This window comes from Letharia columbiana, assembly GCF_014066305.1.
Source record: "Letharia columbiana isolate WasteWater2 chromosome Unknown Sc0000043_s0, whole genome shotgun sequence".
In the NCBI taxonomy this organism is placed as follows: domain Eukaryota; kingdom Fungi; phylum Ascomycota; class Lecanoromycetes; order Lecanorales; family Parmeliaceae; genus Letharia; species Letharia columbiana.
The window spans coordinates 102,621-129,087 of NW_023501087.1; the positions used below are offsets into that span (position 1 = coordinate 102,621).

General features: G+C 40.7%; 7 protein-coding genes across 7 annotated transcripts; 4 read left to right on the forward strand and 3 right to left on the reverse strand.

Annotated features, from left to right (window-relative positions):
- Positions 1 to 828: 828 nt before the first annotated feature.
- Positions 829 to 3,641, reverse strand: HO173_009776 (uncharacterized protein; the record flags this gene model as incomplete). The annotated part of the gene is made up of 3 exons (XM_037311664.1): positions 829 to 996; positions 1,051 to 1,536; positions 1,596 to 3,641. The coding sequence occupies 3 exons, from the start codon at positions 3,639 to 3,641 to the stop codon at positions 829 to 831; spliced, it is 2,700 nt and encodes an 899-aa protein (XP_037161370.1).
- Positions 3,642 to 12,545: 8,904 nt separating this feature from the next.
- HO173_009777 (uncharacterized protein) lies at positions 12,546 to 16,036 on the forward strand (the record flags this gene model as incomplete). The annotated part of the gene is made up of 2 exons (XM_037311665.1): positions 12,546 to 13,382; positions 13,454 to 16,036. The coding sequence occupies 2 exons, from the start codon at positions 12,546 to 12,548 to the stop codon at positions 16,034 to 16,036; spliced, it is 3,420 nt and encodes a 1,139-aa protein (XP_037161371.1).
- Positions 16,037 to 16,764: 728 nt separating this feature from the next.
- HO173_009778 (uncharacterized protein) lies at positions 16,765 to 17,838 on the forward strand (the record flags this gene model as incomplete). The annotated part of the gene is made up of 1 exon (XM_037311666.1): positions 16,765 to 17,838. One exon carries the CDS (start codon positions 16,765 to 16,767, stop codon positions 17,836 to 17,838), a length of 1,074 nt encoding a protein of 357 aa, XP_037161372.1.
- Positions 17,839 to 18,667: 829 nt separating this feature from the next.
- Positions 18,668 to 19,420, forward strand: HO173_009779 (uncharacterized protein; the record flags this gene model as incomplete). The annotated part of the gene is made up of 2 exons (XM_037311667.1): positions 18,668 to 18,792; positions 18,886 to 19,420. The coding sequence occupies 2 exons, from the start codon at positions 18,668 to 18,670 to the stop codon at positions 19,418 to 19,420; spliced, it is 660 nt and encodes a 219-aa protein (XP_037161373.1).
- An 832-nt stretch (positions 19,421 to 20,252) lies between these two features.
- On the forward strand, positions 20,253 to 21,014 carry HO173_009780 (uncharacterized protein; the record flags this gene model as incomplete). Its single annotated transcript, XM_037311668.1, has 1 exon — positions 20,253 to 21,014. One exon carries the CDS (start codon positions 20,253 to 20,255, stop codon positions 21,012 to 21,014), a length of 762 nt encoding a protein of 253 aa, XP_037161374.1.
- Positions 21,015 to 21,518: 504 nt separating this feature from the next.
- Positions 21,519 to 22,103, reverse strand: HO173_009781 (uncharacterized protein; the record flags this gene model as incomplete). The annotated part of the gene is made up of 1 exon (XM_037311669.1): positions 21,519 to 22,103. One exon carries the CDS (start codon positions 22,101 to 22,103, stop codon positions 21,519 to 21,521), a length of 585 nt encoding a protein of 194 aa, XP_037161375.1.
- Positions 22,104 to 22,397: 294 nt separating this feature from the next.
- On the reverse strand, positions 22,398 to 24,294 carry HO173_009782 (uncharacterized protein; the record flags this gene model as incomplete). The annotated part of the gene is made up of 5 exons (XM_037311670.1): positions 22,398 to 22,891; positions 22,944 to 23,688; positions 23,742 to 24,055; positions 24,114 to 24,181; positions 24,236 to 24,294. 5 exons carry the CDS (start codon positions 24,292 to 24,294, stop codon positions 22,398 to 22,400), a joined length of 1,680 nt encoding a protein of 559 aa, XP_037161376.1.
- Positions 24,295 to 26,467: the final 2,173 nt, after the last annotated feature.

Here is a 26,467-nt window from a genome sequence, read left to right on the forward strand (position 1 = left end):
CCGCGAGGCGCAGAGCGGACCTGATAGTGTCGTTGCCCACGTTGAAAGCAGTACGGTGTTCGAAAATTTACGGTCAGGAGCCTCCGCTTCATGGTGCAGACAAGCTTCCGGAACAAGACGTAATTGCAAATATGACACTTCTCCACCCATTCGCAATTGCAGAATTCCTATTTCGCTAGCCGAGCTTGCTCCAGGAAGAAGTGGCTTGACATTGGATACAAAGTGATGCTGTAGCTTGGCCCCCAAGCATCTGGCGACAGTGGTAAGAAAACATTCTTATTGCCTTCTACTGATTTCATAGGAGCCATCCTATGTACTTTGTTAGCCTTTGGGAGGCTGTGGCCATTGCTCCCTACCCCCTTCAACCAGGACCGGCGAGGTTCCCTCCAACCTGCATCGTCGTCACCCTACATGCCTTTATTGTTTCCTGAGCTCCATCCGCTGTCTTGCAAGCTTTGCTGGCAGGACTACAGCAGCGAATGGGCAGGCCCAGATGTTGGAAATATGCGGGTGAGACGGTTTTTCTGGGTCAACAGCCCTGAGCTACTGGTTTTTTGACCACACCCCACGCCTTCATTGGCCCACACTTCTAGCGGAGTAAAAAAAAAGTTCCAATACGATGGTTTGTACCCATACAAGTTAGGGCGGCAGAAGCCCATGCCTCCACAACCTCTTAATCCAACATAGAATCCAGAATCGCTTGCATTGCACGGGGTATCATATTCTCTCCCTATATACACTTTCCGAAAAACAAAGCAGCGTAATCGTCACCGCTTTCGTTACCTTCAGCCATTTTCTGCTTGCCCATTTGAAGCCACTGCTCTTCCCTCAAGACTGGCAGTGCCTAGCCAACACCCTCACGTTATCCACAAACCCCCTGATGAGATCCTCGTACTGGCTATTTTTCCCATTCATCGAAAGCTGGCCCTGTCTGCGGACTTCTTCAGAAGAGACTTCGATTTCGAGTTCATGCTCCTTTTCGGTTTTGGGCGTTGCCTGCAATCAATTAATGTCAGCCTCGATTGATCGAAGAAGGCTGTGCTCATTTACCTCGGCTGGGGTAACCTGCGTCAGATCAATCTGATACGCCAAATGCTTGTAACTCATGCGATCCTTGTTCCGATCAGCCTGCTTTCCATCCCGCGTTTGAGGCTCCACTAAGTCTGTCATCTCTCCCTTATAGTCCATCTCCACGTTCACACTAATACGCCAATCAAAGAGTGTCCTCGGGCTGTAAATGTCGATATCTGCCACACGTGCTTTGATGATCTTTGCGAGCACTTTGCCAGTCTTCTGATCAGTCGTGATGCGCACCTTTGACTTGTTGGCGTGGCGAGGATTGATGTTGAGACCCGAGACTATGGATTGCGGAAGGGCCAAGGCGCCGGCTTGCGTGAGCTCGTAGAAGGTGTCGATTTCGCGGGTGTGTTTGTAGTCCATGGGGATGCGCGGTTTACGAGCGGATGATGCTGGGGGTCGGATGTTGGATTGACGGACAGCTTCGTTCAGGAACTGATTGAGAGCTCTGTGTTGAACCTGTTTGGTGTGTAGTTTTAGCAGTTTTCTCGGAACGGGGCTAACAGGGAAAGGCCTACCTCGGTCATTGAGCTCTTGAAGGCGATCCGTATGTTAGGATCTGAGTGGCTGACGACACACTCGTTCAGCACAGGCAAGCGAAGTCGGTCATTGGTGTTCTTGTCAATCAGTTGACCGAGCTTGGCTTCAACCTCTAGGACGGCTCCTCCGCCGGTACCACCACCCGCTGGACCGACTCCAACATCATCTCTCTGGACGACATTCTGGAACAACCAATCTGATATAATTCTGACTAGCTCCTCCGCAGGTATAATGTTGAGGAAACTGGGCTCCCAAGGGCCTAGCGGGCCAGTGTTCGCAAGAGTTGGCTGTGCCACAGGTACATGTACACCATTAGCCTGATTGGAGTCGCCGTTAGCTCCTTGCATCCCGGTGGGCTGACCGTTTGATTGTACTGGCACCAATGCGTCAAATGCTTGCCTTGGGGCTGCCCGCCTAGGATTGCCGTTCGGAGCGCGATTACGTCTAGGAACAGACTGAGCCCAGATCGGAATCTCCTTCCAGCGGCGAGGTTTCTGCTTCTTCTCCGGGATTGGTTCAGGATCCGGTGCCATCATCGATTGATTGGCGTCGCTATTCTCCACAGAGACTGACATCGAATTGTTCGGCGAATCTTCCAAACGAGTCTTCTTCTTGGCTGGCTGAGACAGAATCGGAGATTTGTTTGTCGGCGAGGAAAATCCTTCAACATCTATGGGTCGCTTAATTTCGTCGTCGGCTGGAATTTGGTCGTGAGCCCTTTTCTTAGTAGGTTTCGATGGTGAGTCAATGAGAGCCGAGGCTTCTACCTTGGCAGATGGTGGCATTTTCGCATTAGACGGCAACTGATAAGCCGGTGGAATATTCACGAGATACGGTGCGGAAGATGTATGGTTGCGCGGTATGTAATCGAAGGATGTCTTCTTACTTTCTGTATTGAGTGTTGAAGGAGTTGCGGGTTGTGAGTGGCGGTTCATTCTTTCCGGCGGCTCACTTGTTGGTGCTGCATTGAGCAAACCATTCACTCCAATAGAGGACATTCGCGATTGTGTTGATTGTGTTCGATTCATTGTTGGCTCACGGACGCTTGCCAAATCCGGCGAAATCGCTTCTACTTTGCGCTTAGCAGGCGTGACTTGTCCGTTCCAAGTATTAATCTGAGACGATAGCATTTCTGATGAGTTCAAGCTTGGTAGACTTGGTAGCCTTGTCTTGGGGCTGACGCTCAGACTTCTTTCTCGTTCACGCGAATTAATAGGTTCGTGACTCAGTGACTGTGGGTGCCGAACATTATAATTCCGCGGTGATCCAGCTATCGCTGGAGCAGGCGACGCAGCTTGCGGCTGACCATACGTTCCTCCTGGGAGGCTTTGCTCTCGATTATAACTTCCCGAGGACTCACGGCGGAGACTGAAGTTGGACCTTGGAAACGTGGATGGGGGTCCTAGAGGTGTACTCGGTTGGCTCATGTACTGTGGGCCCGTATGCGACTGGGATAGAGACCTTAATTGAGTATGTGATGCCTGTGGTGATTCTCGAAAATAGCTTGGGGGCTGCTGTGCCGAGTTTGGTGTAGGTATTGAATGAGACGAGCTTGGACGTCCAAGGTTATTTAAGCCATGTGCACTACCCGGTGTACTTGTGGTAGGAGTTTGGCTGAGTGGTGTCGATGACCCAAACGAACGGTTGATGGGCGCGCCTGAAGACGGATAGTTGTCACGCTGAGTATACTGAGGACCATGGACCGGACTCTGGCTTGGCATCTGTGAAGGAGGGTATTGCCCACTGTTCAAGCCAGAAGGAGGCATTTGTTGGTATGGTGACCGCACAGCGCTGTGCGAAGGCCCATTTGCCCAATAGTCACTGTGCCCCGGCGTTTGTAGAGGCGACGGTTGTGGAGGCCTTCCATCACGGCGCTCCTGATTAATTGGCGTTTGATTCTGATGAGGGTTCGGATATCCAGCTGGATGGGGTCTATAATCTTGGTTCATTGAGCCTGGTCCGGACCTTTTTCGAGGAGGAGGAGGTGGTGCATCATCCGCATCAATTATCGACCTGATGTCCATAACTGCCGAGCGAGCTTATTCCTCCCCTTCCCGTTATGCCTTGATATGCCTTCCAGGCTCCAGCCAATACCACTCAAATAGTATTCTTTCACAACACCAAAGCTTCAGGTTTACCAATCGCTTTATCGAATTGAGAACTTGTGCCAGAACCGTAGCACATTCAACGGTTGTCTGTATCGCTGCCCTGAATGATGCTTCGTGCGGATCCTTGTGGAGGAGAGACTTGGCCCCCGTCTTCACAACGCGGTCGCTTCGTCAAGAACGCTTTTGCAATGACGGCACATCGAAGGAGCCAGCTCCTTATAGCTCTTTATAGTATCGTTGCTCCTAAGCGCTATCAACTATCAACCCTTTCAGTCCCTAATCGTACATTCCGAGAGGGGGTCGTGTGCGCTTCGCGCGAAGTGGTTGTGAAATATTTGAAAGAAAAGCCTCACGTATCATATAATGTTATCGGGTTTTAAGGATGCCTCAGATAGTATGCCTAGTCTCCATGCTTTCCACAAAGCGGTGTCTGCAGCTTCCGGTCAGAATTGGAGAATCATCGTCATTGGAGTTACCTTCTTACATACCTAAGTACTCAGAATTGACGAAAACGGAATAGCGTCTTGGCGCAGCCAAGCTAACGATTGCGCCGAGTTGACGTGTATTCTAGCAGCCTGCCCTAGTCTCAGCTTGGCCCCACCGGCCTTGAGGTGGGTCTGAGTAGGAAACCCTGCCAAGACTTATTTTTTGGTGTATTGCCCGATATGTAATATTCACACCCTGCGTATATATGATCCTTAACAAAAATGCGCAACTACGTGATATGGCCTTTTTTGAAATTCTTAAAAAAGTCGAATAAATAGTTAAATAGACTCTCGTTAAATTAGAAGCTATAGTATAGTAATTAAGAAGTAAACTTTTAATTCTATTCTATTAAAAAACTTAGCTAACTTAGCTATAGTAGCGATATTAATATTTAAAAATATTATATATCTTAATAGACGCGTAATATTATATAGAAATTTTCTTATAATTTAATTCTCGAGGTAATCACTATAATACTCGCCGAATCGACAATACAGCGTATTAGAGAAAATGCGTAACCTTATTAATTAGTTTATTACTTTAATTAAAGGTATTTCTCTTATTTTTTATAATCTCCTTTTATTTTTTAGATAATTAGATTTATAAGAGTCGTCGCGGATAATAAGTCGTCGCGGTAATAAGTATTATCGCGATAACGGTAATTTTATAATAAGTAAGTAAGTAAATAAGTAAATAAGTAAGTAAGTAAGTAAGTAAGTAAGTAAGTAAGTAGAGTATCGCTACGGCGATATATATAAATAAATAAGCGATTAAACTTACGAAGAGTAGAGCGGAGAGCGAAGCGAAGATAATTTATTCTTTTAATATAAAGTTAGATATTAATAGCGGCGATATCAATAAATAAGAATATCTTATATAACGTCGAAGTCTTTAATAAGATATATAAAATATAGAAAAGAGACGTCTTTAAATATAGAAAGATCTACATTATCGTTATAAATAATCTAATTAAATATCGCTTAATTATCTTAACGCTATAATTTTAAGAAAATAGTAAGAGATATTAGACTCTAGATCTATTAGTAGTTAATATATTTCTTATTAAAGAAGATTAAAAGTTAAGTAATATTTCTCTTTACTTTAAGAATTTTTAATAAAATCTTCTTATATAAGATTATATAAAAAAAATTAAGGCGATAATAAAGCTTTATAATTATACTCTCTATATATAGCGTATTAGATAATTAAACTATATTAGAAATATATCGTTAAATAATTTATTAATAGATCTTTATATATAAGACTTATTTAGAAGAGTAATATAATAAGATAGAGTATAATAGAGTTTATTATATATAATAACTCTAATTTAAATAATATTAAATAAGAAGAGAAAGAAGGCTATAATTAGTTAGAAGACTAATAAGATAAGAAGATAAATTAATAAAGAATAATTAGTTTAAATATAAAAGAGATCTTATTAAGAAGAGGTCTTATCGAGATCTTATCGAGGTCTTAGGAGATCTTAATAAGAATCTCTAGACCTTATTAAGTAGACCTTATCTTTAATTATTTTCTATATTATTAATTAATATCTAATCTATCTATTATCTCTATAAAGTCTACTTTATCTATTATTAAATATTCGCTAATAATCTTCTAGCTCTTTATATCTATATCTTATTCTAAAGAGAGAAGTAAAAGTAATATTTCGTTAAAGATAATTAGTATAATTAAGAAGAGAAAGATAAGAAAGATAAAGATTAGAAAGGTTTAGAATATAATAAGTATAATAAAAGAGTTAGAATTAAGTCTCTACGACTTAATAAAAGATATATAAAATTATTATTAAAAAAATTTATATAAGATAAGATCTCTATAGCGTAACTTTCTCATAAAACTTTATATTAAAGTCAATCTTCTATTTAATACTATATTAAAGAATAATTTAACTAATAAGTCTATTAAACGTATTTTATTAATCGTTAGAAGGCCTCGCTAGAAAGAATAAAGTAAATTTCGAAGTTACTATAAAGAGAGGTTCTCGCTATTAATAACTTAGATCTTTTTAAGAGATAAAATAAGAATATTAACTTAAAGGGGCTCTATAATATGAAATTAAAAGGGCTATTAAAGGGCTATTAAAAAGAAAGTATTATATATCTAGTCGATTTTTATCAATTATAATATAATTTTAGTATATAAAGAAGAATAAAAAATCTCTACGACCTTAACTTAATCTTATTATAATGATTTTTAATATTATATATTTTTAATAGTAGAAGACTAAGAGCTAATTCGATCTCTATTTAATTAAATATTCTTATATATTCGCGTAAAGTTAAATAATTAGTTCTTAAGCTTTATAATCGACTTAGACTAATTATTCGCTATTAAGAAATTCTATAATATATTAAGAAAAGTAGCGATTTAGATAGTAAAGTAATTAAGTATATTAGTCTTTTTAATAACTATTATATTTAATATAATAATCTAAAATAAATATAGAGAGTTAAGAAATAGAGAATAAATAGTAATAGAAAGCTAAAGTCGATAATTATTAATTATATAATTTAAGAAGATAATATATCTTTCTATAGGCTTAAAGCCTTAATAATAAACTATTTTAAGCCCTTATATATATCTCTATATATTAAAGATATCTAAACTATATAAGAACGAAGTTCGCTAAAAGATAGATTAGCCTCTTTAACGATTTATAATAATAAAAAAGTTATAGACTAATAGTATTAGTATATCGATTATCTTATAAATATCGCTATTTATAACGCTTTCCCTATATAATAAAAATAGTTATATAAAGACTCGACTATCGCTAATTAGTTCTATATCTTATATTAATAGACTAGCTCTATAAAAAATCGTTAGTTACTCGCTTAATTCTATCGATACTAATAAGAGTACTATAAAAGATAATATTAAGATACTTAAAAATATTTATTTTAAATAAATCAAACTCGAATAAGATAATTCTCATTAGGGTATTAATCTACGTCTTATATACGATAATTAGCTTATATTCTCTCATCTATAAAATATTAAACGACGTTATACGAAGTAAGAGACTTCTAATTACGATCAAATAACTTAATTAATATCTATATCGACCTTATTTTATATTAAAATAATCTATCTTATAATTATTTATAAGGCGTATTAGATAAGTACTTTATTATCTAATCTAAAAAAGACTAATAATATTAACTCTAGCTCGAAATTAATAGCGAGTAATAAACGTAATCGAAAATTAAAGAATATATATATATTTAATAATTTCTTGTATCTTAGATATACGTAAGGTTTCTAAAATTATAAGAATATAGGGTCATCTAAAAAGAATAACTTTTAGATACTTAATAAGTTTCTTATATACTTGTTTTAGGCCTATATAATTATAGCACTTTAAGTATATATCTCATCTTATAATAATAAATAGAGTTATACTATAATAGAGAAATAGCTCGCTACTTATATAATTAAGAAGATAAATAAAATCGTAATTTTTATATAAAACGATTTATTTATTAGAGTATCCGAGAATAAAGAGAATATTACTCGTTAAAATTATATAAAGTTCTTATAAAGTATAAAGCCTTATCTTATTTTAAAGTATAAAATTAAGTAAGATAATATCAACTTAATTTCTTATACTTTAAATCGAATATATCTATATTTCCACGAATCTAGTTTCTATAATTACGCGAAATTAATACTCTAATAAAAATATTATATTAATTCTAATAGCGAAGATAGTGCTATTAATAGTAAGCTAGCTCGAGCTATTCTTTTTAACTCTCTTATTAATATTACTAATTAACTAGATAAGTAAAAAGAGATTAATTTATTCGGCGAGTATCTTAATAGCGAAATAAAAATTATATTCTAGAAGCGATATAATTCTATATTTAACTTTAACTATCTCTTTAGATATATTTCTCTTAATACTCGATTTTTTAAGAATATTAAGAAGGCCTTTTACTTATTACTTAATATCTATTAGAATAATTATTACTCGATTAAGTATTTTATAAAAGACTTATATAAATACGCTAGTACGTTATAAGAGAGCTCTATATAATAAGATCTTAATCGATTATATATTAAATTAGCTTTATATCTACTTTTTAATAAAGCGAATAAGATAAATAAGATCGTTAATAAGTATAATAAATAGTTATCTAATAATTCTCTTAAGAATAAGATCTCCCGTCGAAGAAAAGAAGATAGCTAAATTAAGAATTAGACGATATAATTATAAATAAGATCGACGATACGCGGGACTTCTATAAGAATATAATAGACGAATAGCGAATAAATACTTTTCGAGGCCTCTTTAAAGGTTTAAAGACTTACTATAAATACTCGAATTTAACTTCGAAGACCTCGTTTTTTAATATCTATTATTCGATTACTTAGAGTATTAATACTTAATAATAATCTTAAATTAAGTACTTTAAGCGTATATAACTAATCGTTTTATACTATAGCTATATTCGAAGCTATATAACGCTATTAGCGAATCTCGCTATCGTCGTTAATAGATTTATTAAATTTAACTATATAATATTATTATAAAGAAAACTACTACGTATCTTATATTAAGCTATTTAATATCGAAATAAGATTTCTACGCTTATAAGTCGAAAGGCCTTAATTAATTAGAGGGCTTTATTTAATTCTTTATCAACTTTAGATTTAACTTCTTTTTAGTCTTATAACTATACTAATTAGTTATATTATTACTATTTAGTTATTTCTTTATTAATTCTCTTTATTATTAAAACCTCTAATATCTATAGATATATACTATCGACGATATATTAGTAAGATACTTAGAGTATAATATCGTCGTTTATCGCCGTCGCTATTATCGTTATCGAAGAAAGATACTTCTTAGAGATATATTAAAAAAAGTATATTAAATTATATTATTTCTTTAACTAGCCGTTTATCTAACTTCTAAAGTTATTTATATATATTACTTCTATCTACTCTTATATTAACTCTCTATTTATTTATCATTATTAATATATCGACTAATAAAGATCTACTATCTACTTACTTCTATTTCTTTATATTAAATATAATTCTAATATTAAAACTCTTTTCGCTTATAAAGCGTTATTATAGTCTTTATAATTAAGTTAACCTTCTTAGCTCTATTCTCTTATACTTTTATTTTTATAGTCTTTTATCTATTTACCTCCGCTATAATTTTTGTATCTCTTATCTTTATCTCTTTTATCTCGTTTATTATATAAATTCTTACTTATTTAATTACTTCTTTAGCTATTAAGACTTCTATCTTTCTCTTATTAATCTTAATCTACTTCTTCTTCTTCGCTCGCTTAATATTTAACCTCTTATTAATTATAGTTATTCTTTTAAATTAATATCTAATAAGAGAATAAAGCTTAAATTTATACTTATTTATTTAGTATAAATTCTTATTTTATTATTAACGTTAAGAAGTCGTTAATAATAATAATAGTATCGACTTATCTAGTCTATTTCTATACGATATTTATATTTAAAAAGATATTCGACTCGATAATATTAGTAATATTAGTTTCTACTATATTTTTATTTATATTTCTCTTAGTCTTACTTAAGTAATCTCTTATATATATTAATTATCCTCATATTCGACGTATAATTTTTTACGCTTATCGAGTCTTTAAATTATATATTTAAGATTTTTATAAATATAATTTTTTTATAGTAATTATAGTATTCGATAGAATAGACCGCTATAGTCGATTTAGTCTCATCGAAATACTTTAGAAAGAATTCTCGAATATAATTACTCTAAGATCGATTAAGAATAATATACTATTCTTTTAATATATTTACTCGCTTTCTAGCTTATATTCTTTCTATCTCTATTATAAAAGTAGCTAAATTCTCAAATAATAAATTAATTAGATTATTCTCAATAAATTATATAAAGTTATTATATAGATTTAATACTTAAACTATATAATTAGCTCGCTATTATATATTTAAAAGAGAATAGATATCTTTAGATAATAATTACTATATAATAAGACGTATATCAAGGTTATTAATATTTATATCGAAAGCGTCTATAGTAATAAGAAGTCTAACTATTAAATTTAATCTCTCAAATTCGATAGCTATAATTTTTAACTTCTCTTTATTTATTTTACTATTATAAGTATAAAAGAGTCTTTTTACCTTTCTTTTTATTTAATCTATATTAAGATATTATCAAGTTAATTAATTAATAATATTATAATCGAGTATAATATAATTAATATATAAAATTATTTTAATAGATATATAACTCAATAGCTATATTAAAAAACGAAGATCTTTAAATAAGTTTAATTTATATTATAGAGGCTTAATATTAAATATAATATTCTCGCGATTAATAAAAGTCTTTATAATCTCGATAAGCGTATTATTCGCGAAATTAGTACGCGGTTAATAGATATTTAATATCTAATCGTCTAACGTAGTCGAGGTTTTAAATTATAATATATTAAGAGTTAATATTTTTATTTTATAAAGTTTACTATAGTTAAAACGAAAGCTATCCGCCTTATTATTATATTATATATATCTTATTAATAATAATAAGACTAAGTTATAAGATAAATCTTATATTCTTTATAATAATTATATAAAAGTTCTTATTATCTATAAAGATCTTAAAACTAATAAGAATATATATATAAATATCGCTAGCGATATTATATAGGTTTTTATTTTTATTAATCTAAGTATTTAGAATAAAGGCGCTAATATTAGATAATATATTAATCTTTAATTATTAATTTAACTTTAATATATTAAGTAAGTATATAAGAATCGCTATACTACTCGATTTTAATAGAGATAGAAAATAAAAAATAAGACTCTTTTTAAAGCCCGTTTTCGCTATTAGAATAGCGTCTTTACCGTTAAATAAATAGCGAATCGTATATATCTATTTCTTTTTAAGCCTATTTTTAATCTTATTAAGATTTATCTATTATTACTAACTTTATAAAACAATTAGAGTATAATATTACTCGCTCTCTATATTAATTATATATTTTAAGACGTAGACTATAGTGTAACTAGTCTCTACTATCATATTAAAGATAAAATAATAAATATTAGAATTTAAAGTAGTATAAAAGAGAGTATTAATATTACTAGCGATATATAAGTTATTATTAAAACTATCGTAATTACTTAGCTCTTTCGCGCTTATATAATACTTAAAATTTTATTTATTTATAAGCGAAGAAGGGCCTATATCGTTATTTATAATTTAAGATTATATATAAATATTAAAATATTCTTCTCTCTACTTTTATACTCGAATATTAAATATATAACTTTTTTCTTTTCTCTAGAACTAGTTCGCTAAATATCTTAAAACTTCGTATTTATTAGAAGAAAGAATATTTCTATAAGCTATAAAGAGGTTAGTATATATAATTCGAAAATATCTCGCTATCATTATCGAAGAGAAAATCGCATATCTAAGCGCCTCTTATAGTCTTCTTATTCGCTTTAATTCGTTTTAAACGCGTTAAGCGCGTTAAAATTATTTAAGATATATATTTTATACTCCCTTTAACTTCTAAGTAATATATTTTTAAGTTAATAAATCTATATATAGAGGAAATAACTTTAATACTCGATTTTTATTAGATAGTAATATAATTAAACTTATAATTTAATTATTATATTTAACTCGTTATATAATCTTTTAATAATACTAAATATAATACGCTATCATCTAAAATTTAATTATCAAAGGATAATCAACTAAAGATAGAGTACTATAATCGTTAGCGGAGAATATATATCCAAATAAGCTTATACGATAATAACGAGCTATCCGATTATAATAAAAAGTTTATATACTTATTTAGCGACCTCGAAAAGGTCTATTACCTTCTTAATTAATATTAAAAGACTATATAATAATAGCTAAAAAAATAGAGGAAGTCGCGACTTCCCGTTAACGGGGTAATTATTACGGTGGGCTTATATAAATTAACGGTTAATATAGCGATTCGGGGGTTTTGTACTTAGACTCTAAGGGAGGGGTATGCCGTAATGAGCTTGCGATATGATTGGCCCCCGAAGCGAGGCACGAGTGTAGGGCTGGCCATAGGTACCCCGGCTCCACGTTTTTCCCACCTTTTACGCCTACACTGAATTATCCAAGTGTGCGTCTGAACTACTCACATAAGCCAGCATCTGAATCTCCGTTGATATTTCATCCATCTGCAACGTGAGCACAACGCTTACGCTGTTTGTCGGGGATAGTCGCCATTCTCACGTGAAACTTTAAGGATCTCATCAACTTAGTCTTGGACCATTATTATGGTTGGGTTGACATCAGCAGCCGGTGTGGTGGGGTTCTTATCCGAGCCAGATGCTGAGCTTCAGATCTTCGCACTGAGGAAATTGAACGAAGAGATCGACTCACTATGGACAGAAGTCGTTGGATCCGTGGGCGAGGTCGAGGCTTTATACGAGGATCCTCAGTTTCCAGAGCGGGAACTGGCCGCTCTCGTCGCGGCGAAAGTCTACTACAACCTCCAGGAATATAATGAGAGCATGGTATTTGCCCTCGGTGCCGGCAAGCTATTCAACCTGGACCACGAGGGTGAATTCGAGGATACTATCATATCTAAATGCGTGGATACCTACATCGCTCTCTCTGATACAGCTCTCACAAGCGATGTAAATCAGCCAACTCAGCTCAACACCGCCTTTCCTTCGACAGTAAATGGAGCCACAAGTACATCAGCAAGTCTCGCTTCCCCTACGATGCCATTCTCACACGCAACCCTCCCGTCGAAGTCCCTACTTTCACGCCAAGACAGTACAAATACGTTCGATCCGGCGGGTGCCCCCGCCCCCACGACCGCTCTACCTCCGTCACTCGCACAGCAACGAGGGATCCAGAAACCTTTACAAGCGGTAATAGACCAGTTGTTCGAGCGATGTTTCCGGGACAGGCGTTATCGCCAAGTGGTAGGAATCGCGGTAGAAGCACGCAAGTTCGATGTCATTCGACGGGCTATACTCCGTGCGAGCGACGATGAGAAGGGCAACAAGCCGGCCAAGGATGGCATTGGACAAGTTGACGAGCTGCTGGAGTACCTACTGGGTATCTGTATGGACGTAGTCCAGGAGCGCGGATTGCGCCAGGAGGTAGGAAGCTCACCTTTCCTTCGTCAGATTCGAGGGCATATACCCTAGCTAACATTGATTTTTCAATCAAGCTACTGCGTCTCATCCTCGGTCTACTGCGGGATGTTCCCTCTCCAGATGTCTTTTCGATAGCAAAATGCATTGTTTATCTGAATGAGCATTTGATGGCATCGAAGCTACTGGCAGATTTGGTTGAGACTGGCGGGCCACGCCGCCTAGCCGAAGCCTACCAAATTGCCTTCGACCTGTACGACAACAGCTCTCAAGAATTTTTGAAGAAAGTTAGGGAAGGCCTTCCGAAGAGCCCAGAGCCCACAGCCGCTCAGACTACTGATGGCGTAGATAAGATGGATGAAGACAAAGTCGATGATGCTCAAGAGACTGACAAGCTCTTGTCGGAGTCGGACAGCAATGCTGCTGCTCCGAGTTCTTCGCTGGATAATTCTGTGGAAAAGCCCCAGCCAATCAGTCCAGAGGCGGAGAAAGCATTTGACTCGATACGGGAGATCCTATCAGGGACCAAAACCATTCAATTGAACCTCGAATTCCTCTACCGAAACAATCATGCCGATGTTGCCATACTCAACAAGCTCAAAGATAGTCTGGAAGCACGGAACTCGATTTTCCATACCGCAGTTACATTGTCATGTGGGTTCATGAACGCCGGCACTATGAATGCCAACTTCTTCCGCGACAATCTGGACTGGCTCGGTAAAGCGGTCAACTGGTCAAAATTCACCGCCACTGCTGCCCTTGGAGTTATACATCGCGGTGATCTTGGCAATGGGCAGACACTCTTGAAGCCATACCTGCCAAAGGATACTGTCGAGGGTGCAAACACTGGCTCTGTCTACAGTCAGGGAGGTTCACTTTATGCCATGGGTCTCATCTACGCTAACCACGAGACGTTTGCGTTGGAACTTATCCGTGACCATTTCAAGAAGGCCACGGAGGAAGTCGTGCAACATGGTGGTGCCCTAGGCTTAGGCGTTGCTGGCATGGCTACTGGCGATGAGGGCATCTACGATGACCTCAAAGGTGTCCTCTACACGGACTCAGCTCTGAACGGTGAGGCTGTAGGCATCGCAATGGGCTTGATAATGCTGGGGACTGGCAACATTAAGGCCCTCGAGGATATGATCCAATACGCTCATGATACACAACACGAGAAGATCGTCCGTGGCCTCGGTCTTGGAATGGCACTCATAATGTACGGCCGGCAAGAGGGAGCAGATGAATTGGTGAATGGCCTTTTGGATGACCCTGATCCAATTCTCCGATACGGAGGCATCCAGACCCTCGCGCTTGCTTATTGCGGCACTGGCAGCAACAAGGCTGTTCGCAAGCTGCTTCATGTGGCCGTCAGCGATGTTAGTGATGACGTAAGGAGATACGCCGTTATGAGTCTCGGCTTCATCCTCTTCAGAAAGCCTAAGAGTGTACCGCGTATGGTCGAGCTACTGTCAGAGTCGTACAACCCACACGTCCGATACGGCGCAGCAATGGCACTGGGTATATCTTGTGCAGGTACTGGTCTGGACGAAGCCATCGACCTTCTGGAGCCAATGATCAAGGACCCAACTGACTTCGTGCGTCAAGGAGCACTCATTGCCCTTTCCATGATCATGGTACAGCAAAACGAGGCCATGAACCCGAAGGTTGGCACTATTCGAAAGACACTGCAAAAAGCCATCGGCGACCGGCATGAAGATGCCATGACCAAGTTTGGCAGTGCCATCTCTTTGGGTATCATCGATGCTGGTGGCCGCAACTGCACGATAAGCCTCCAGACCCAGACGGGTAACTTGAACATGGCTGGTATTGTCGGAATGGCAGTGTTCACTCAATACTGGTACTGGTTTCCTCTAACACACTTCCTGTCCCTGAGCTTCACTCCGACGTCAGTCATTGGTCTTGACCAGGACCTTGAGGTTCCCAGCTTCAAGTTTCACAGCGCGACTCGACCTAGTCTGTTCGACTATCCTCCAGAGCAAGAAGCCAAGACGGAGGATGCTCCGGAGAAAGTCAAGACCGCCGTGCTCTCGACAACTGCCCAAGCGAAGCGTAGAGCGCAGAGAAAAGAAAAGCAGCAGAGACGCGAGAGCATGGACATCGACCAGACGCCCACCGCGCCAAAGGCAGACGCTAGGGACAAGATGGACACTGACGAGCCCGCTGTCAAGACCGAGGGTGACGGCGAGAAGAAAGATGAAGAAGAAGCCAAAGAATCGGATAAGCCTGAAGGCTTGAAGAAGAAAATGGAGAAAGAAAAAGTGGGCTTCGGTCTCGAAAACATGTCGCGAGTACTACCGGCACAGCTCAAATTCGTCAGCTTCCCAGATGAACGCTACGAGCCCGTTAAGAAGCCCACCGGGGGCGTGATACTGCTGACCGACACCAAGCCTTCAGAGTCAAAGACGCTCTTGGAGATGAAGAAAGCCAAAAAGCCCGCTCAGTCCGCTGTCCTACCAGGTTCATTACAAGATCATGTTGAAGCTGCGATGGCTCAAGGGGAGGCGACTAGGGAGGCTACTAGGGAGGCAAGCGGTGCAGCCGAGGCAGCTGGGGTTTTGACCGCGCTTGATGAGGGTGGTGAAGGGGAAGAGGACGCAGAGGTGCCGCATGAATTCGAATATCACTCTGACAACGAGTGAGCATGGCGATGATTAGGAAGCGCTCTTGACCGCCATCTCCTTGTCTTATTACCATCGAATACCCAGCTGTTGATGGCTTCCGGCTGTTGTGTTACAATATTATATCATAGCAATAATTACAGAAGTATCAGCAACACCCCATACAACTGACCATTCACCTGGGTCCCTTGAAGTAAAGGCACTTGGTAAGAGCTATTCTCAGATAACTTGGCAAATACCGGAAATCAAATTTCCCATCTAAATCAGTGAATGATGAAAAATGCAATCGCCATGAGAAATGTTCCTACAGTATTCCCCGCTCAATCACCCAATCACTCATTCAGAACTCGCACGGGCATGGCCGCTTTGGAAGTTTCAATCAGTGATTATTCGGTGACTCTCAAACGCCAAGCCTGGCTTTGAAATTCCAAGCTGTGGTACTCGATAAGTCGATAATAATGCAACGCGTAATACGTTTGGAATCAGTCTTTGAAAATAAGCTGCTAAACCTCGCTGGTACCATTGTTTTTAGTATCAGCAATGCCTGCGACTGCGGCGACAACTACGGCGACGACTGCGGCGATGGTGTGGTACGGTCGTGGCGCGGAAGGATGAAATGATCTCCACAGTATTTGTGCGCTGGGATATTGTCTCATTTTCATTTGTATGCTTTTTCTTTTAAAGCATTAGATGGAGGGTCATCACTACGTCTTCCTTCCCAATTGTCAATACTGTCTGGAGCTTGGAAGATGTCCAATTCCACTTCAACCCTCCATGGCTGGGTGGATCAGCCAAATAACCGCGGGACTTTTGACATCATTTCGAGTTGCTTCTTAACCATATTTCTGTGCACATGGACGTGCCTCCATCTCAATGTTCCCGCTTCAAAAGAGGGCACTTGGAGACCCGTCTTGAGGAAAAGTCGCTGGATGGTGTTAACCATACTTGGACCCGAGTTCGCCGTTGCCTTCGCCGCAGGGCAACGAGCCAACGCAAGGCGTGCACTTGACACTATGAGAGGGATGGGTTACTCCGAATGGACTCTACGTCACAGCTTTTATGCCAATATGGGTGGATTTGTTTTGCAAGCACGTGACAGTGCACCATTTCCCATCCATGGACTGCACCTTATTTACCTACTAAAAGAGGGTTATTTGGATCTTCCAGAGATCACTTCGGAGGAGATCTCGGATAAGAGCAAAGCCAATTTACTTGCTAAAGCTCTGGTGTGTCTGCAAACTGGCTGGTTCGTGGTGCAGTGCTTCGGTCGTCTGGCTCAAAGCCTCCCATTGACAACACTGGAACTCGTAACCATCAGTTACGTATGGTGCACATGGGCTATCTATGCACAATGGCTCAAGAAGCCTCTTGACGTCACAGCGCCTACGGTTCTCAGGACCCAAGCGAGTACCGCAGAAATCCTGCTCAAGGCCGGTCCTGCAGCTTCCCAGCCATATCGTCAAACTCCCCTCGACTTTGTCTGGGACGGTCGCGTTTCGTGGACTCTGGATGTGCAACCGTTCCTTCACTTCCGTGTTGATCCTCGCAAGAGACCTATGCCACGTATACTGAACGATAGCATGCCATGGTTTGACACAGCTGTTGATGCTGCAGTGTGTATTTTCGTGACTTGTATTCTATGGTGCCATCCACATGTTTGGCTGGAACCTGCTTTTCCCGACTCGAACGGAGAAGACTCTGTGGCGTCTAGCCGCGCTCGTTCTCTTATGCACTACAGTGATATTGTGCGTGTGGGAATTGCTGTGGGGTATCTTTCGTGCAGCGTATCTCCTACACATCAACAAAAAGAAAATGAGTTTTAGGTCTGTCTACTATATCTATGCGAACAAAATCGAAAAGATTAGCGGAGCGGACGGGTTGCCTATCCATGACAAGGACTTCGACGAAGGCGTCATTACATATTGGCACATGGGGGTTTTTGTCCCCCTAGGAGTGTTGTACGTGCTCTCTCGACTATACATAATTGCGGAAGCTCTTGCTTCGCTCCGAGCTCTTCCCAGCGGTTCCTTCCAAAATGTACACTGGACAACCTTCATTCCGCACTTTTAGGGGCTAACGCCTGCATTCGGAAAACTTATTTGCTTCATGGCTTCTTCGCCTTTCTACATCGTCCTGCTTGTAACGATGGTGAAGATATGAATGGTCATGATGTGATTGTGAAGGGTATGCGTCGTTGAGAGGTTGTTGTGGGTATGGAATTTTCTGAGGAGAAAACAGCAATCAATATCAGGTTGGACTAGAGATCCTGTACATACAGACAAAGTACTCGTAGCATCGACCAGTCACTTTGGGCGGTAGCCTTTCGACGAAATCAACCGGCGGAAAAGTCTCTGCGAGATTTACGGATTATATATGAGTTTGAAGATTTCCCGACCTATTCTTGATGTCGAGATTTCTCGAACTTCAATGCTTTTACCTCTTGTATCTTACCTTGATTAATAATTATTGACTCTCTATAATTCCGATGGCGTTAGATTCAAAATAATGAGGGGGATTCAATCGTCGTATAGTTACACTTTTCTATATATGCCTAATTGGTATTCAGTGCCAAGCATCCCAGACAAGACAACTTCACTCTCCCCCGCCTCATCGTGCATCAAACCATAGAGTTACAACGCAAAATCGCGGAACATGGCAACACTATCGCCTCAAGACATTAGAACACTGGAACACACCCGCCAGCGCCTTGCTCAGCTTACAAAATCCCTAGATTCTTTGCAAAAACAGATTCACACCATAGAACCTCTTCCATCATGGTAAGTCGGCAGTCCTCACGACAACCTACAACATTCTCGCTTTCTCCTCTCCATTTGCAAAATCATGGGACGAAAACAGCTAAGAGCTTCCAGGTCCTCCCTCCACTCGCTTTCCCAAATCATATCCCAAAACCTCGCCTCTGTCTCCGCCCACCTGACCACACACGCCCCGCTCCTTTCGTCCCTGGTCGCCTACCCCTTGCCACTATACCCCGGCCGAGAACAGGAGCCCGTTCTTAATCAACTACTACGCAAGAAACTGGAGCCACATGTTGAAGATTGGGTTGAAGAAGGTCGTCTAGCTGGAGAGGAGGTGGCTAATTGGGATGGTGGTAGGGGAAGGGCCGAGATCACAGGATTGTGGGAATGGGCGGGCATAGCGGCGAATGAGCAAGCGCGGAAGCACGAGTGGGGCGGAGACTATACCGTTGAGGAGATCGAAGGTGGAATTGAGAATGTGGTTACGGGGTTGAGGGACGAGGAGAGTGACGAGGAAGAGGGTGAGGAGGGAGACGAGGAAGGCGTTTGGTCGGCGGAAGTGGAGGGTCACGAGAACAAGAAGACTGAAGAAGGAGGAGGAGGAGGGGAAAGCCGCTATCGATGGATGATATGCTGCGGTTTTTGGTGAAAGGGGAAGAGCCGAGGAAGTGATGACGAGGGGGCACACCTCCTCCCCACTCCAGGATCATACCGACGGCTTTTGATCTTCCTCGGGAGTTAAGACGGCGACTGGCAAGGTTCTGACGGCATGGATGCGTAGGAATGGATATACCCAAGGCGTTGGAGAACGATATGAGGCTTCTGAGGAACCTCTACGACATTGCATATGGACGAGATATCATCCTTGTTCAGTCATGTAACCATTCATCGAGAATGACGAGACCGTCAGGGATGTTTCCACCACCGCCATCGCCTTTCATTCCGTTGCTGCTCACTTGAATATCTCTCCGGATCTGCCTGGCTTCCACACCTTCTGCTCCTCACTCTTGGTCTACTGCTCCCATTTGCCAACAGTATTCTTGTCTCTTCTCTTCTCTGCAAAGGTACCGTCCTGTCCCTGATCAAGCTATCGACAATGAAACTCAGCTGCCTTACCGGATAGCCCTGTTCCTTCGCGTCCGACACGCCGCCCACGCCGCGAGCATCAGCCCCTTCTTCAGCCGCACTCGTTCTGAAACATCGTTCATGGGTTCAATCTCCCTCCATGGGCGCAACCTAGGCTGGTGGCTTCAGGGCGCTACGGCCGACATGGTAGGCGTACTGTTGTCAGCTTACGGCGTAATAGGAAAGGACGAGTACTGCAAGAAGGATTGTTTATTATGTAGAGGACAAATATAGGTCGACATATATCCGAGCACGGTCATTCCGATTTCGAAACTCTCGGTGGTAATATTGATCAATTGCTTCTCTCGTCGTTCGTGCCACTACTGCAGCTCACCATTGCGTTCCAAACGACCGCAATGTCCTCAACATCTATCACCACTACTCAATTGCATGCTAACATGTCAGCGGAGCCCTCATCAACGTCAATCAACCTCTCGGCCAGAGCCCAGCCGACAGTGACGTCCTCTCCCCTCCTGTCCCTCCCTCTTGAGCTCCGCCTTCAAATCTTCGCTCACACCCTCTCTCTTACGCCACGGCTCAAGCCCTCCTTTCCAACCGACACGAACGAGAAGCGCCACCTCTTCTACGACCACGTGGAAAACTCCCTCCTGCTCGTCTCCCGCCAAATATACCAGGAAGCGCGGCTGCTTCCCTTCCAAAGCAACACCTTCATCTTCGCGAAAACCTACGGCAGCTCCATCGTCTCCGCTATCAAACTCTTGGAGAAACTGCTAGATTGGCAACGTGAAGCGGTGAGGAGCGTGGAGATTGCTGTCGTAGGCAGGGAAATAGTAGAAGGTTGGAGGAGAGAAGCGGGGTGGGAAGCCGCTGTGCGCTTACTGTCTTCGAGCAAGGTCGAAGCCAGAGTCAGGATTCAAGAAGGGGATGTATGGATCGGAAATGGGGCAGAGGCTACAGCTTGCTGGCTGCCCAATGGAGGAAATGTGGGACTGGTTGCGGGTATTGGATGGGTAGCATTGGATGAATCAATGGTACCGGAGAATCCGAAGTGGGGCGATGTGAGGCCTGTTGTTGGAACTGGAAGCGGAGGGTGGGTGCAAAAGTTGTTGCAAGCAGGGGTGCCGGAAAGTGTGAGATTAGAGTTCTGTTGGAGCTGAGTGTTTGAATATGATCACATTTCGGGCATTGGTGGATGGTGGTCATGTTAGACGAGACGGTACTTTTGATTGATGAAATCAGCTGGCTCGCTATCCTCTGCGGCGGGTCGTTGGTCCCTTCCCCTTGGTCGAGGCTCTGGTGCTGGAGCCCTTAACGATGTCGGCTGGTTTCTGGCCAATCTCTCCTGCATGCGATGCTGTGGCTGGGCTGTTCCAATAGTATACCTAAATATTGTCAAAATGTGCTTCCTCAATCGCATCGTTTCTCATCGGCACTACTCGCACTGGAACCTACCATTTGAGCAGCCAAGACTAGATTGAGCACGAAGCCTCCAACGAATCCATAAAGAATCAGCCTATCATCCACCTCCTGCAACGTCGTATATATCCTCGTCAAACTTCCAAAGAGGTAGTTAAAGACCTGCATCACCAACGTATTTTAGCTGCCGACCCCAATAAACCCATAAGCGCCAGCCTCACAACCCTCACTCACCATAAAAGCGCTCAACTGCCCAGTCCCCCCTCACTATAGATGGTCCAGACCTGCGGCAGCTTTGACGCTACCCCCAACAGCCCCGCTCCCATTTGTGCATATGTCAACGTCTGCATGTCGATCACGCCCTCATTGAACAGCGAATAACCCGCCGAAGCCAGAGCAGCCACGAAGACGGCCGCCAGAACCGTTTGGCCCGTATACCGCAGCACCAATAGACTGATTACGACGTTCTGCGCAGCGATCATCGCCGTTTCCCCATACGTATTGAACGGAAACCCATTGCGCGCGCTATAGGCCAAGGTCGTCAACAGCGCGGAGGTCTCGAGGGCGTAGGAGAGGAACGAGATCCCGGCTCCGGATTGTGAGGACAGGAGTTTGATGATCTGAGGGACCTTGACGACGGAGGAGCCGGCGACCGTGGCGATCCCGAGAGCTTTGGACACGGCGAGCTTCAGGCATTGTGTGGAAGTGAGGTCGATGTCGAGGATGAGGTTTTGGTAGCAGTCGGGCCCGATGAGGGAGACGCCGAAGTCGCGGATGGGGGCAGGAAGGGAGTGGGTGAGGGGTTTGATGGTGGTGCGGAGGGCGTCCATTATTGTGAGATGCGTGGACGGTTGGCAAGAGGTGGATGTGATGAGCTGACCTTTTAATAAGGCTCGAAGAATGACAGGGTCGGTCAGCCCTACGGCGCAAAGACAAGGCCCCTTTTCAAAAGCCTCAAAAAGCCACAGATAGCCTTGCTTCATGGTCAATATGAGACTTCTTAGTAAGTTGGAAGTGTGTTTAATGTTCTTCAGTACTTGCAAATAACCACTGCCTCTATCCTAAACCGAGGACTTTGACCACCGAAGACACAAGAACACCAGCATACACATATCATATCTCCTTCACAGCTTCATTCCTAGGGCCTTGTGCACCCTCAGTGCCTGTCTGATGCTGAGATCCAGCATGATCTCCTCGCTGCCACCAGGAATCGCGTAAGCTCGGACGTCGCGGTATAATCTCTCGACCTTGGCACCTTGTCCACCACGGCTGTAGCTGAGTCCACCGAAGATCTGACTTGCCTCCCTAGCACAGAACTCAAAGGTCACCGTGGCCTGGGCTTTCAAGCCCGCAATAGCACCACCAAGCTTCAACATGGCCTCGGTCTCCTGCATGACGTTGCACTGGTAGATCAGATTCTCCATCCAGTTGTAAGAGGCTTCGATCTGGCGAGCCATGTGTGCAAGCTTGAGCCGGATGACAGGGTGGTCGATGAGCTTCTTGCCGAAAGTGCGGCGCTTGTGAGCATACTTGACAGACTCTTCGTAACAGACGCGGGAGAAACGAATGCATTGGATGATTATGCCTATTCGCTCGTGGTTGAAGTTGGTCATAATGACTAAAGAAGAGCGTTAGCGTTGTCATTGCAGAAGTAAGAAATATGATCTTACCCTTAAACCCTTGGTTCTCTTTGCTTAGCAGATTCTCCACCGGTACTTTAACGTCCTCGAACGTCACATATGTGGTTCCACTAGCCCATACACCCTGGCAGTCCATCTTCCTGGTGCTGACACCACCGTGCTCGCGCTCAATAAGCAGCGCTGACACACCGTTCATACCTTCACCACCAGTTCGGACCGCAGTTGTGAAGTAATCGCACCACACGCCGTTTGTGATCCACTTTTTCTCGCCGTTCACGATGTAGTGCTTGCCATCTTCGGTAAGCTTAGCTTCGCAAGTCAGATTGGCAACATCACTTCCAGCATCTGGCTCGGTAATAGCCAGACATATTCTCTTGTCCCCATTCAGGATGCCGGGTAATATCCGATCGACGAGGGGCTTCTTGCCGAACTTGACCAAGGGAGGGCATCCGATGCCAAATCCTCCGATCAGGTTCCATACAAGACCACCGCTGCCTGCTCTCGATATCTCGTCCGTCAAAAGCATTTCGTGGAAGAGGTCCCAGTCTTCAGGCTTCACGCTCTTGACCCGGTGATCGGTGTAATTAGTAGGATATTTGTGTAGGCCCATCAGACCTGCCAGGTAGCCACGCTCGCCCATCTGCTTGTAGATTTTGTCTGGCACTTTCTTGGCTTCATCCCATTCCGTAACGTAAGGTTCGATCTCATTGTCAACCCATTCGCGGACTTCCGCGCGGAGAGCAACGTGGGTCTCGTTGAAATAGGGAGAATGATACTAGACTTGAATTTCAGCCACGAAGACGTTTCCATGAATAGGATCATGCATACACTTTGATACCACGATGGATCCGCGTAGGGTATCATAGCCCCATACGGATCCATTGACTCTTTTACTTCCTCCACATCTTTCCCTGGGACTGGAGCTACGGCTCCGGACTCAGCTTGTGGTTTTACCTTCTCCTTAGCCTCCGTCTTCTTCTCAGCTGGTGGCGGTGTTGCAGGTGGAGTAGGAGGGGCGGCTTCTTTCTTCTTGCTGTCTAGGGATCCGACCAGTAATTGGGCTCGGTATTTCTTAAGTATGCTCTCATTGTGATATTTCCAGAATTGTTTTGAGGCATCCTTGCCGGCCACCCGCTGGAGGACTAGGGCATAGCGAGTCAACAAACACCCACTCAGGGGGCAGTTGCGGGAGGTGCTTACTTTTCTGACCTCCAGGATGTTCTTCTTGAAATTTGGTCAAGTCGTAAGCGTCGTCATCAACAATGACCCTATTTAGAGTAATGTTAGAATGCGGTGAAACAGAAAATGGGCTCTATGCTAACCAGAGGTCGTCTTTCGTTTTGTGGCTAGCAACCTCATCTTTTGAAAAGATCTTGGACATTGTGAGAAAATGAATGAAAGGCGTCTATAGTCTATGTAGGGGGCTGACTGTAGCGAGAGAGGAAGGAAAGGAACAGAATGTCACTCAGTCAAATGCGGATGGATGGTGGAGACAAAGTGAAGGAGGAGATGCCTCGGCCGGAAATACCGTACTCGAGTAGTGAATCCCAACCCCCACCACCAATACTCAGGGCGGTTTTTAATCTTTGGACACTTATCCTATTCTAGGTAGCCTTATAATTTCGGACTTGCCTCGGCTTAAGTCCAGTAAATAAACAATCTAAACAAACAATTATTGTGAGCTATACACATTATTATAATATTTAATTCGTTTAATCATGCCTCGTAAGAAGTATAACTATAAGGCTAAAAATCTTGAAATTATTAATCGATAGATGAGAGTGAGAATTAATTAAAGAATAAGTAATATAGCCCTAGTTAAAGTAGGGTATTCTCTATAAGAAATTAAGATAATTATATCGATACTCTTAAATTAACGATTAGTTATTACTATCGTAAGGCCTTGAAAATAGTCGAAGACTGGGATATTAATATTCTTTATAAGATTTATTATTAAGATCGCCCTCGCTTCGATCGTTTATTATATCTATTAGAAGCGGAGTAGAGAGGATTTTTAAGTATATTATTAGTACGCTAAAAATCGAAAAAGGTACTTTATAGTATATAAAAGAGCTAAATCTTCTTATTAAGCGCGATACAGACGGTAATTAAAAGCTTCTCTCGAAGTTACGCTTTAAGTAAATATATATAATTATAATTATAATAAGGAATTCTATTATTAAAAACCTAAATTGATGAATAAATATCGAGAGCTTCGAATGCCTTTATAAGGGCTTATTTTATTGGATTGGGTAAATAATATCGTTTTTAGACGAAGCTAAAGTTAAGTGTATTGAGTATAATCATCGAGCTATTTAGCGTCTCGAGAGAGGAAATAAGCTCGAAATTGATAGAACGGATTAATTAAGAGGATAATAAAGTTTATATATGATTTCTTAAGATCGCTTATAGTAAAAGTATAATTAATGAGGAAGGGAGCGGTTATAAGACAAAATCAACGGTAAAGAAAATTGATTTTCTTATAGAATAAGACTTAGAATGAGAAGAATGTGGCTAAAGAGGCTCTTATTATTAAGAATTATAAAAATTAAGAACTTTAAGCACTCGCATTTACCTCTCAAATACGTTCTAATGAGAATAAAGAGAATAATATTAGATGAAAGAAGCCTAGCCTAAAGCCTCAGTTCGAGATATATTTGAAATAAGCTACTAAGAAATAAGATAATAAAAGAAGTAGAGTAATATCTATCTATATAAGAAGAAGTCTTAAAAGAGAACGAAGGCTTACTAGAATTCTTCGAATCTTGCTTAATTAGAGTTATTCTATATATATAATATAGAATAAAGTAGATAATTATATAGAGAGTTCCCTTGAGGAATTTAGTAGTGGCGAGTTATATGATTCGAAGATTAGCCTTCTTATAGTTTAGATCTAAATTCTATTAAAAAGGCTTGGGATTATATGTTAAATATCTTTAAGACCGAAATTTCCATGTTAACAGTCGTGAGGAATTAATAACTACTTGAAATGAGGCTTAAAGGCTCTATTATAAGAGAAAATTGATAAATAGTTCGAGGTAATATAAAGATCCTTTAGAAGATACTTGATTATAAGGGATGTAACAACTTCTAAGGTTAGATTTCGCCTGAACGACGTTAATAGTACCCTCTACATAGGTATTACCTCCTGTTATTATTGAAATACTCTTGAAATAGCGCTAATACTTCCTTTAGCGATTTTTCTTCTTTAAAGCTTCGAATTATATCGATATCTTCAGCACGAATCTAGTCTAGAAATATACTTTCGAAGCTTTAAAAGTTATTTACCACCCTGTGTCATAGTATTGGACTGTCTTATTGAATTTTAACGTTGTTATTGAGTTGGGACGGCGGTGCGCGAGAGGAAATTATTTTGCGTCTGAAGCTTGATTAGCTGGAAATTCTATATAGCTTCTTGAATACCTCAATTGGATATTTATAAACGAAATGAACGGTAGTAGTATTGTTTGGAGAGTACTTGAAGCTGTAGAGTGAAATGTATATAGAATGATTTGTGTGGGGCTCGGTGGTTCTAAGCTACTCCGAAACAGGAT